The sequence below is a fragment of the Molothrus ater genome, chromosome 18 (assembly GCF_012460135.2).
Source record: "Molothrus ater isolate BHLD 08-10-18 breed brown headed cowbird chromosome 18, BPBGC_Mater_1.1, whole genome shotgun sequence".
NCBI lineage: Eukaryota > Metazoa > Chordata > Aves > Passeriformes > Icteridae > Molothrus > Molothrus ater.
The window spans coordinates 2368814-2381061 of record NC_050495.2 but is presented as its reverse complement, the minus strand read 5'-3'; the positions used below and the strand labels follow the sequence as shown (position 1 = coordinate 2381061).

General features: G+C 39.0%; 1 protein-coding gene across 1 annotated transcript in view; it reads left to right on the top strand.

Moving 5' to 3' along the window:
* Positions 1-68: 68 nt before the first annotated feature.
* Positions 69-12248, top strand: part of DNAH10 (dynein axonemal heavy chain 10) — a 49973-nt gene continuing 37793 nt past the window's right edge. The window contains 17 exon segments of the mRNA XM_054516725.1: positions 69-285; positions 589-681; positions 1168-1283; positions 1711-1879; positions 2187-2344; positions 3032-3262; positions 3904-4094; positions 4540-4738; positions 5442-5636; positions 5786-5956; positions 6668-6844; positions 7188-7361; positions 7988-8157; positions 8845-8996; positions 9378-9542; positions 9979-10186; positions 11053-11209. Of these exon segments, the coding sequence (XP_054372700.1) occupies positions 69-285; positions 589-681; positions 1168-1283; positions 1711-1879; positions 2187-2344; positions 3032-3262; positions 3904-4094; positions 4540-4738; positions 5442-5636; positions 5786-5956; positions 6668-6844; positions 7188-7361; positions 7988-8157; positions 8845-8996; positions 9378-9542; positions 9979-10186; positions 11053-11209 (2943 nt within the window).

The following is a 12248-nucleotide window of genomic DNA, read 5'->3' as shown; positions in this document are numbered from 1 at the left end:
GGCAGCAGCCGTCGCTCCACCCCGCAGCGTTGCCGTGGCCACCGGGAGGCGTCGGGCCGGTTGCCGCCATGAGCCTGGACGACGTGCGGGTGCGGTGGCTGCGGGACCGAGCGCTCTCCCTGCTGGGTCTGAGCGATCCGGCGCCTTTCGAGGAGCTGCTGAGCCGCGCCGAGGATGCCCGGGTTGTGCTGCGCTTCTTCGGCCTTGGCGCCGAGGGCGGCGAGGATGCGAGCGGGGCGGGCACGGCGCTGCTGCTGCTGCGGGCCGAGCGGCCCGGCCCGGCCGGTGAGGAGGGGTTGGGAGAGGGAGAGGGTCCCCCTGCCCCGGCCCGCTGAGCTCTCCCTGGGCACTGCCTGGCCCCAGCTCCTTCTTTCCCCCTCCCTCAAACCCCTCTTTGTCCCATCTGCTGAGTCCTGACCCTTGCTTTTACCCCTTTTCCTGCCTTTCCATCCCTTGGGCTGTGTTCTTCTGAATCCCTTCTATAGCACCCGTTTCTAGAATGTTGTCCCCTCTATTTGTGGGATTTGCATCATCCCTCTGCAGTGTTTTATCATGCTTTCCTCCCATTTTGCATTTGTGCACTTGCAGGTGGCACGAGTGAGCGTTTCTATGTGGCTTTTAATGAAATTCCCAAAGAATTTGTGTCAAATTCTACTGTGTATTTTCTGAGAGACACCAAAGGTATGTGCCCTGAAGAACTGCAGCCTCAGCGTTTTCAGTTTTGCATTAAACAGCACTTACTTCCCATTGTGAAGATGTGATAGAGACAGGGACTCAGGATAGTGCACATCCAACTTATTTAACTGGGTAGGAAAACGCTCAGAGCCAGGGCTGGGGGTCCTTTGTCATTTAACAGCATTTCTGTGCAAGATTTTCCTCCTCTGTCTGTAGAGTAAGGGTTCAAATCAAGCTGTTGTTCTTTTGAACAGAAAACTATATTCTAACTATTAGGCTGACTTGTAAAGACTTAGAACCAGGTGATGATGCTGAAGTATTTTTCTGCCCTTTCTGAAAATGCATTTGCACTATTAAAACCAGCATTAGTTTTGAAGATGACTTGCACCAAACCTAGTAGTGTTTTATTGGAGTTTTAACTTATTATGAAAACGACTTTATAATTTCTGTATCAATTAATTAGATTTATACTAATTTTTTGTATATGTTTAGAAACAGTTCCTGTACCTAAAGACCTGACTGAAGCTAATGAGATTCTTCCTCGAGTGATAAAGTCTGGGATGCTGACTGATGACACTCTCTTGATGCTAAAGAATGCCATCTCACAGGTGAATGAGTGACAGCTTTTATATATGGAATCTTGAGTGGTTCTAGGAGTGATTTGCCTATTTAGTATTATATGGACTATGCATAATAAATATTAATATTGAATAATTGACCTTCATATGGCAAAATGAAATATTTGTGAATGCTTATTTGATATTTTGTTTCCCCATTTTTCCCCCTATTTGAGAATCGTTTAAGAGTGTGACACCAGACCACCTCTATTTCTGTGCTCACAGACTTTCATAAAGGCATGCTGGAGCTATTCCCCTGCAGAATCTGAGGCAGAGAGAATCATGCTAAGGATGTGAAATGGAAGGAGACACACATAAATTAAATTTAAGAACAATATCTAATGGTTAAGTGAATTGCTTATAAGCTTTTTTTTTTTAATATGAACCATCTAATCTGTGGCACCTGTTTCAATCCTAGCAGTCTTCAGCTCACTCCCATGGTCAGCAGAAGACTGAGAAAACTTCTTTTGATTCAGACAGTGAAAACACAGATTCTGAAGAAATTAAATTATCTGAGACTGAGCCTAGAAAGTCAGTGGAGTCAGTGGAAAGTCTAATGGGGAGTGAAACTCAGCTGATCATACCAGGTGAGGCGAATGCTTTGCCTCTGCCAGCACTGCGGTGATTGGAGCACATGGCAGTAGAACGAGGCTCACCTGAGAGCGGCTTTATGTAGAATAACAGATTTGGTTAAAGCTGCTCTTTGCTGATACACCTGTGCCTTTCCTGCCCTGAAGCATAGCAGGCAGCGTGGAGAAACGGATGAAATCAGTGATAAGTCTTTGAAAGAGTTTGGAGTAAGTGTAGGAGAGGGGGTACACGTATCCAGTGGTGCCATGTTGCCAATGCTGCCAGAACAAGCCAGTTCATTCTGTGTGTGCTTTCTTCCAATAGAACATCTGAAGCTGGAGATGCCCACTGTAAATCTAGAGAGAGAAGTGGCTGTTCTTGCCACAGTTCCAGGAGTGGTTCAGTCTCTGAAACGTTGTGCAGTGACCTGGCAGAAATTAATATCTGGAGTTCTGAAGGAACAACTGAAAAAGGTTCCAGAGGTAACGTTGCCTGTAGCACCAAGATGCTTTTGTTCCTGGAGACTTTGCTCCATTTCCCCACAAGAACTGTGTTAGTTTTTAATTCCTCTTCGCGTTTGATTGTTGGATGACCATTTACTAATTCTTGAAAAGGAGAACAAAAGTAGTGAGGAACTGTGTGGCTCTGGGAAGTAGAATATAAATAAAATATGAAGTAATTCACTGCAGATCCTACCCACACAGGACAGCTGTGGAAAAGTAAGAGACTTTTGTTATCTACTCTCTTCTAAAGAGCAAAGAAACACTAAAAGCTGCACTGAGTAATTTTTTTTTTAATAGACAGCTATATTTTTTCTTTTTTTGCAAAAAAGTGATCTCAAACAAAAGCAAAAATTCTTATTTTCAGGTTTTCTGTTTGCAAATGTGTGTTTAACTAATACCACTAAACATGCTGAGGGATTTTATAAAGTTACCTGTGCAAAAGCCATAACCTCAGGGATATACTCCCCATCAGCAGCTCCCTTCAGTGTGTATAACTTTATTTCAGGATCTTCTTGTCTCTGGCTTTTTGCCTGGTTGAATCATATCAAGTTTATCTCAGCAAAAAGTTTATTGAAAAGAAGGGAACAAATATAATCCTGATTATAAATATTCACTCTTGCATAATGGTAATTCATCTTTTTGTAATTGATTCCACATTACTTGTAGGGTAATGGTCCACTTGCAGAGATTAACCTCTGGCGTGAAAATAATGCTGCTCTAAGGGCTCTTACTGAACAGATGAAGCTTCCAGAGGTGCAAAAAGTCTTGGAAATACTGCAGGAAGCTGAACCTGAGTTTACTGGAGATTTACAGATAGTCTTAAGTGACCTCAAAAAGCATCACATGGAAGCTCAAGATAATGCTAAGTTTCTGTCAACTCTTGAACGCCATTTGAAGGTACCTGCCCTTGAGAAAACTTGGTCAAGTTTAAATTATTTACCTGAGTTTGGTTTCTCTGTTGATCTAATCACCTCTTGTTTATTTTTTCACTCTTTAGCGGCAATAAAAATATACTCTAGATTAACAAATTATATTTAATTTTAAAAAAGGGGTGCTTATTTTGTATGAGTTTCAGTGGTTCTAGTGTCTGAAAGCTCAAAGCCGTGAGCACTTGATTTGTAGTCCAGTCTTGGGAGCTTGTAGTCCAATCTTGGGAGTTCGTGGTCCAGCCTTGGGAGTTTTGATGGCATAGCTGAACTGGGGAAAACAAAGATTTCTCTACTTCATTTTATAGGTAGTTTCTACCACAAATTACAGCTGATGTTTCAAAGTTTAAATTGTATTGAAGATCATCCAAACAAAGAGTTGAACCAAAATTTAAAAATCAGAACCTAAAATCATTTGGAGCAAAAGGTGCAGATTTGCACATCTTTAACCATGTGTATTATTTAGGCACCAGGATGTCTCCTTGTCCAGGTTATTTATTTAATAATCTTCCAGACTTTCATAACCTGAGGCACCTACAGAACAAACATTAGTTTACTAAAAATGAATTTATATATTTTCATGACATCTTACCCACAATATGCATTCCACAGAATTTATCAGCTGGCAGGGGGGTGGATGTTATCTCCAGCGTGATCCCCTCCCTGCTGAACGCCCTGAGGCTGGTGTGGGTCATGTCACGGCACTACAACAAGGACGCGCGCATGGTGCCCTTCTTGGAGCGAATTTCCTGGGAGATTTCCGAAAGAGTGCACAGAGTTGTGGATCTGCAAACGCTCTTCAAGTAAGTGCTGGGTTCCTCTTTAACTGGGCTGTATTTATTAAAATATTTTTTATTATATTTGCTTGCTTCCACCCAAGAGGTGTCTGGGTGTCTGTATTTTTCAACCATCTAAAGTTGTATTAGAAGTCAATTTATTTTGTAATTTTCATAAATTACTAAATCAGCTTTGAAGATACAGGTTCTTGTCCTCTTTTGGATTGAAAGAACATGAACCAATAAAATAAATAGAAAGATAGAGGTAAAAAAGTGGCATAAATGTAACCAAAATCACTCCTTAAATAATATCGCCTTTCAAAATCACATTGAAAATAAGTTGTAAGTTTTGCCTAGATCTTGTGTAGTTGGAAGCTGCTAAACCAGGGGATATTATTCCAGTGGAGATATGATTTTTTAATCTATAGTATTTCTATCTATAATATCTTAACTGTGTTGATTTGATTAATAGACAAGACACAGCTACTGCAAAAAAGAAAATAACAGAAGCAAAAAACACTCTTGAACAATGGAAAAAATGTTATTTTACTACTTGTATCCAAGTTGAAGAGTCAGGAAGTAAGCGATACTGGAAATTTGACGTGAAAAGTTTATTTGAAAAAACGGATTATATGGTTTCAATCTGTCAAGATCTGTATGATATTTTTCAGGTAGGAATATAGACAACAAATAAAGAGATCGTGTAATCACTGTCTTCTACTGTAGAGGAGATTCTTTTGTGTTGTAGGCGTAGAATTGTTAACAAATTTTAGTTTTGTGTTTGAGACCTGAGTGATGCCTTTGATTCCAACCAAACTGCACTTAATGCTGGAGGTGCAAATTCTGGAGGTGGAATAACTTTTCTCCAGGTACTGGTTGGGCAAAGGTGCCCCTTGTACATGGTCTGAGCATAGGAGACTTGCAGCAACTGTTTCACACATTTATGATTTTCATGGGTTGCCTTAATGAGATGGATAAAATACCATTTAGGTGTACTATAATATAAAATTTGGCCATCTGTCAATCTGTGTATTAATTTCAGAATAACATATGAATGGAGAGATGCTGTGTTTAGGCTAATTTAAGTCAGGGTAATTAGCAATATGGACAATCAATAAACTGCATGTAAAGTGGAGTGAAAGGACTAATAACTGAGTATTATCTGTTATAGCAACTGAAGTGCTGGGCTTGTGGATTGTTGCTGTGGTTTTTTCAGTGTCTCATATTGAAATATTTGAAGTTTAAATCATAACACAGACAGGTCATTCTCTGAGTGGCTGATATTTTTTAAAGGAAAAATTTAACAATAATGTGTTCAGTGGCAGAAAAAATATTAGAAAGAAAGCTTTATGGTATGTTCTTGTAAATGAATAGGTCGCTGAAGAACTTCAGAATATATTTATTCCTGAACTGATAACTGTGACAGAAAATCCAAAGGCTGTTGATGAACTGCAGAGAGAAGTAAATATAGTAATTAGTCCTATGGAAGACCTGAGCTTTGACCCTTTTAGGGTGGAAAATGCACGTGACTGGGCATTCGTTGTGGAAGAATTTAGAGAAGATGTTGTGGTAGGTACCATATACAGTGACTGCCAAAAAATAGTAAAAATAAGCTTGACTGCTCTTATTAAAAAGTATTTTCATTTTGCCACCCTTTCTTGGTTTTGCAGGATGAATTTCTAAGTGACAGGGTTTCTTTGCTTTCTTCCTTTGTTTAGGATATTGAAGAAAAGATGATGAGATTTATTGATGAATCTTTTACAACCCTTCGATCAGCAGAAACTGCTTTTGGCCTGCTGTCAAAGTACAAACACCTCCAGATTCCTGAAAATATTAATAAGCAGTTCATGAAAAAGCTCAGTGTGGTATTGGAGCAATATTGTAAAGAGGTATTCAATTTAGGGATTTCTTATCCAGTACATGAAGTTCTTTACCTAATGAAAATCATAAATCTGTTTATGTCTAAATACCTGTGTGGTGTCATTTACTATGTAAGAGACACAGTAAATGACACCACGCTAAAAAAAAAAACCAACTTTCATAAATAAATAAATGACACGACACATTAAAAAAACCTTTTATAAATAAACATGATAATTGCTCTCTTTTTTTGGGACCAAGTTGGAGAAATAGTCTGGTTAATTTGCTGCAATGTTGTGCACATCTGTACATGTGAGACACTGTATGGGAGCAGGAAGGTGCTCTGAATGCAACAAGGCTTGTGCCTATTCCTGCACCTTGTAAACAGCAGCTCAACCTTCCTGGGGAAATGGATTTTTTATACCCTACAGCTTTCTTGTCACACCCAAGTTCATGATCTGATCAGAAGATGTCATAGATCAACTTTGGGAGGCTAGAATGTATGTTGGGAAGCTTTTTGTATCAGCTGGTTTTTTGATGTTTCAAAGAACATTAAACTTGAAACAATCTCACAGAACATGCTGCCATAGTGGCAGTTCCACAAGATAGAGAAATAAAGACAAAATAATTATTTTTATCCTTCTGCTGGAATTAGCTTCAGAACTTGTGCTGTGTATCAGACAGCGATCATGGACAAGCAGTGGGTAAATGATTCCTTGCAGTATTTTATTCTCTTCTAGGTTGAAATTGTTGAGCAAATCTTTGTTCAGAACCTCAAGGATCCACCTCTGTACAAGAACCATCCTCCAGTGGCTGGAGCGATCTCCTGGTCCCGATCCCTTTCCCAGCGGATCAGACACACCATTACTCTGTTCCAGGAAGAAGAGGAGTTGCTTTCCTCTGGACGTGGACAGAAAGTATGTTGGGTCTTTTGGTACTTGATGAAGGAAGAAACACTTTTGTTATACACTTGTGAAGATGTGAGAGTGCTCTAAAGTGAGGGGAAGTCCCAAGTCTTTGCACACAGCCATGTTAGATGTGAAAACTGGGTTGAAACCTTCCCAGTGTTTCCCAGGGAGACAGTGATGGAATCAATTATGTAATTCAAGAGCCCAAATTCTCCAGTGTCTGCATTAATTACAGGCTGATATTTGTTCTCTTATCTAATAAAAACCAGCAACCATATTGAGAGACCATATTAGGTTAGTTAAACATTTCTCATGATCTTTAAAATGAGTTCTACAGAGTTGTCCTTTCTAGGTGCAACAAATATATCTCCAAGTGACCAAGAAAATGGAGGAATATGAAGCTCAAAAATACCATCAGTGGAGAGAGAGAGCAGAACATGTGATTCCACTGTTACTGAAAGATACTCTGCTGACTCTTGTCACTGATGAGGCTGCAACAAATGTTAATCCAGAGACTTCTGAGCAGGTGAAATGTAGGAAGATTGTGTACCAGGCTTCTCTGAGGGGAAACTGAAACTTACCTGATGGTCAGCGAGAATTTTCTGAGAGTAAAGTTTTAAACACAGATTTAGAAAAAGTTCTGAGCTGAGAATTGTTTGTGGCCCTTTATAAGATGTAGTTTCTGAATCACCTGGCAAATGATTGAATGTTGTTTCTCTGTGTGTTCTTCTGTGCTGTAGTCTCTGTTAATTTTTTAGGTTTTGGTACAACATTTTTGGGACATTGCCACGGTACTTGGGACTGAAGTTAGGTAAAGGCAGGTTTCCAGCAGAGATCTTGCAGAATCCTGTTCCTACTAAACTTTTGTCTGACTGAATTTCCACTGTGATTTCTGTTGTAACTGGTTGCAGCAGTATGTACACAGAGGTGCTTTGGTTTGTTTCTTGTAAGTGACAACTGAAAAGGTAGTTCTGTATAATTCCTGAACCAAGAATGCTGAAGCTACTATCGAATTTTAAAGGCATCTCCACAAGCTCTGAATGTCAGTCATTCTGACTTTTACCTTCTGCCTTATCAAATGTCTCCAAAATCTCACCTTTGCCATGTAATGTTTGTTGCTCCTCTCTTTTCTGCTGCTTTCTTGTGTTGCAGAGCTCTGCAACAGACGAGCCCGTGATTGTCAGGAAAAGTGTCGGCTTCGCTCTGAATTTTTCTCCTGAAATCCAAGAGATTATCACTGAGGCAAAGTACATGGAACAGCTTGGGCTTCCAGTCCCAGAAATGGCAAGATATGTGGCATTACAGGAAGACAAATACCTCAGGTAAGGCTGTCACAGAATATCTCACATACAGGCTTGTGGCTGCATTTCAAGTGATTTCACTCCAGGAACAGGCCCTGAGTCATCACATTTTGGAAACGTGAGACCCCATTGTGATTCTTTTTTTTTAAGGGCACAATTTCTAATGGCAATGTTGCACTGATAAGCTTTTCTCTGGCACTCTTTGTATCCTTTATGCTATAGGACTGTTATACAAATTAACAACTTGTCCAAACCTGAAAAAATAATTTGCAATGAATTGTTTCTGACATTTAGATTTCAGCTCATTTAAACACACTATTGCATTCTTCCTGTACAGCCTTGGGTAAGTCAGTTGTGTCTAAATTATCACAGACATTTAGCACACAGATGTGCCAATAAATTCCTAAATGGATTTTAAAGTTCACCAATGTGCTGCAAACTGGGGCTGTCTCCATAACTTTTGAGATGGGGCAGGAGAGGTTTGTCCAGCTACTATTGGAACCATATGAACCTTTTCTTTGTTTTCAGTGGGAAATAAATTACTTTTATAATCAATATGTATTCACTGGTTAGTTCTGCAAATTTTGCTTTACATGAAAGTCTGAATAGAATGATGGAAGTTCTCTGCTCTTTAGTGGAGTTTGTAGCCGTTTTTCAAGAAAATCATCATTTTGTGTTTTATTTTTCTGTGTTTCTTACATTCCTTAGGTACACAAATAAATTGAAAGTCATGCTGAGTCGCTATCACAAATTAATGGAGATGATGAATGAAGCAGAAATCAAACTTCTTGATCACCATGTCAAAGAACTCTGGAGAATATTGAGAGCAGGACACAAAAGACTCACGTGGAAGTCTGTAGGTAATGGAGATATTACTTTGAAATGGCCTTAGATGTTTATTTTTAGTTTAAAACATCTCCTCAGTTCTACTTTTTATGATGGCAGAACATATGATCCATCCTCTTGCCACAGGGGCAGAATAGCAGGTTAGACAAACTCTGATCCAGGAGGTATTTTTTGTGTTTTTATTATATTTAAAACACTGGAGGTGGTTAGAAACCCTTAGCTAAAAGCTGTAAGGGAGCAAGATGAAGGATTAGCTGAGAAAACATCAAATCTATGATTTTGCAGAACCTTGGGTCATTCTTAGAGAGAAAACCTGTCTGGTTGTGGCAATTTTGATGCATTGATAAAATACTTATTAAAAGAGAAAAAACCAAATGGTTTTGATTTATTTCAAGGTATTGGTGAATTTATTGTCCAATGTGCACAAACCATTGGGAGATTAGAATTACTTGTCCATCAGATTCATCAAATTTCTGAAGACATAAGCAGCAAACTTCGGTCCATAGAGTCAACAAATCTCTTTAAGTTTCCACATTCAAAAAATGGTGACAAATATCCTGGTAAGTCTTTATTGTTTCATTTCCAAGCTCTGTGGTGTTTTATTTTTCTCTATCTGCTACTTTGTGGTTTTAGTTGCTAAGATCAACCCTTTTCATTGTTATCAAAACTGATTCCCAGGGGTGTAACAGAGGATGGAACATTTCCTCAGATGGAAATGGCAGCGAGCTGGTTGTCTGCCAGATCTCTCTGTCACTTGAGTGGATGATGGATCAAATTTCTTTCAACACTTCATAGCTGTAAAAAGGTTGCTCTTAAATAATTGAATCAGATTTAAATCCATATTTCAGAGGTCTGAAATATTAATAAATTAAGATATTTTTATCATTATATAAGATCAATTTCATGTTCACAAATAAAACTCAGGTATACACTTCCAGTGTATAAAACTCTTAGGTCTTTTGCAGTTAATAATGCTAGTTTTTGTATCTGTTGCAGGAGCAAAAGAATTTTTTGACTATGTTAAGTGTGAGCAAGCAAAAGATGTGGAACAACTGGTTAGAAAGTATTCTACAATTCCACAATTGCTAATAGAAGTGGAAAGACGAGTTGCCTATACAAACAGTGGCAAATCTCCAAAATTGGCTTCCTATTATGCATATTGGGAAAATAGGATTTATCAGGTGTTGATACAGTTGATTGTGAAGTAAGTGAATTGTTTGCTTTAATGAGTTTCCAGTCATCTTTAGGTTCTCCTGGATCTGTTGGTGAGTGTGTGTACTGACATTCTGTTTAAACCCATAAGGGACTTACAGTTTGTGTAAGATTTGTATTTCTACTGATTTTTTTCCTGTGAAGAATGGAGAACTGATAACAAGGTAGAGAGGAAACCCAGATTCTGAAAAAACGAATACTGGCATGTTGTTGGCAGAAGAGAGAAATATGACATATTTGCTGCAATGTCTGTAGTTGCACTTCCCTGGTTTCTCTCTAAAATCCAGGTTTTATTCTCCTAAAGAACATGATTTTGAGAACTTGGTGTCTGGGTGCCAGGTGCCTCCCTGTACTGCATGGGACACGAGTCCAAGAAAAATTAGGGTTAGGGTTAGGTTTTACTTGTTCTGCAGTGGCTGAGGCCAGTGCTGGAACAAGGTATTATAAAGGCTTCCCTTATACAGCATTGCAGCTCTATTGTAAAATCTATCTAAGCTTTCCACCTCTTCTTTCCCATCATCCATGTTCTGGAAGCTGATCCATGCTCAGAGGAATTTGCCATGATTGCTTGTCTGGGCTCTTGCAGTGAAGTTGACAACAGTCTCAGGATCCTTTTGCACCAAAATATCTCCATTCATTCCTTCCAGCAGCTTCTTTTAGCAAGTCAAGCTTTTGCATTACATCATTTTAGTGGGACAGTTTTCCTCCCAGACACATCAGTGTTTCCAGCTGGGATCAGTGATAACTCAGTTTACAGATCTAAGCATACACTTGAAAATTGCAGCCTTTCTAGGGGCATTTTCCTGGGGGTGGCACCTGATTATTTCTATCTTTGATGCTATTTTTTTTCTTTCTCAGGAATTTACAGGCTTTTAATGCAACTATTCTTGCAAATGTGCCACTGTTACAAATAGAAGCTGTTTTATCTGCTCCTGAGATAACCCTGCAGCCTAATGACAGTGAGATTGAAAAAATGACCATGCAATCTATCCAAGACTGTGTTGAGGTCACCAAGGTGATTTTTGATAAAGATTTCTTTTTTTTTTTCCAGAGTTTGCTTGTGATTATAATGAACTAATCTTATTTTATGCTTGGGTAAGCATAAATACCAAAGGGGAGGTTCATATTGCTTTACCTTGAAATCAAAATACCCAGTACATTGTTCCAATTTTACAGGCTGTCCTAATTTTACAAACTGATGATCAAGGGAAAAAAAATCCATACGATTTTTACTCAGGTACAATTGTTGATGACTTTTTAGCAGTTTTGGCAGTGTAAGGACATGATTTGGTTCTATAAATCAGCAAACATCAGAAGGAAGTATTTCTCAGATTGCACTGCAGATGTTGCTTTCTGATGTATGAATAAGCTGGTGGAATAAGGAACATGAGTGGCCTCCTCTACATTACATTACATTTGAAGCAGCAGAAAAAACAGTTCAGAAAATGTTGGAGTAAGGCATCTAGGACAGCAAATACCTAGATTAGGTATCTAACTTAACTGGCAATGATGTGGCAGTATTTTTCTCCATAAATAGTTTCACACTGAACTGCTTTCCTGAAAAGAAGCCAAATAATTTGACAATGTTCCTTTCCTCTGCTGATGGACAAATGGTTCCAGATGTCACCTTAAATGAATAAATTTAGTTTAAGTGTGCTTTTTGTTCTCAGATTTGCTGTTATTCTCTACTGCTGCATTCAGACTGTCTGAACCAATACCTTTTCCTCTCTGTCATGCTATATTCAGAAGAGATTTTAGAAGCAGATTGAGTAATGCGTGGAGAAGTTTTGTTAGGATGAAATGAGCTCTTCTCAAGTTGATGGGAAAGTGTGATCTCTTTTTTTGCTGTCAGAAAAACAATTGATTTGAGAAATCATTGATACCACTTCCTACATTGTGTACTAAACAATGGTGAACTCCTTCACTGCAAGAGGAGGAAGCATTGGAACAGGCTGCCCAGGGAAGTGGAGGAGTCACCATTCCTGGAGGATGTGTGGATGTGGCATAGGGGGGCATGTATGATTTAATGGGTGACTTGACAGTCTTGGACTGCT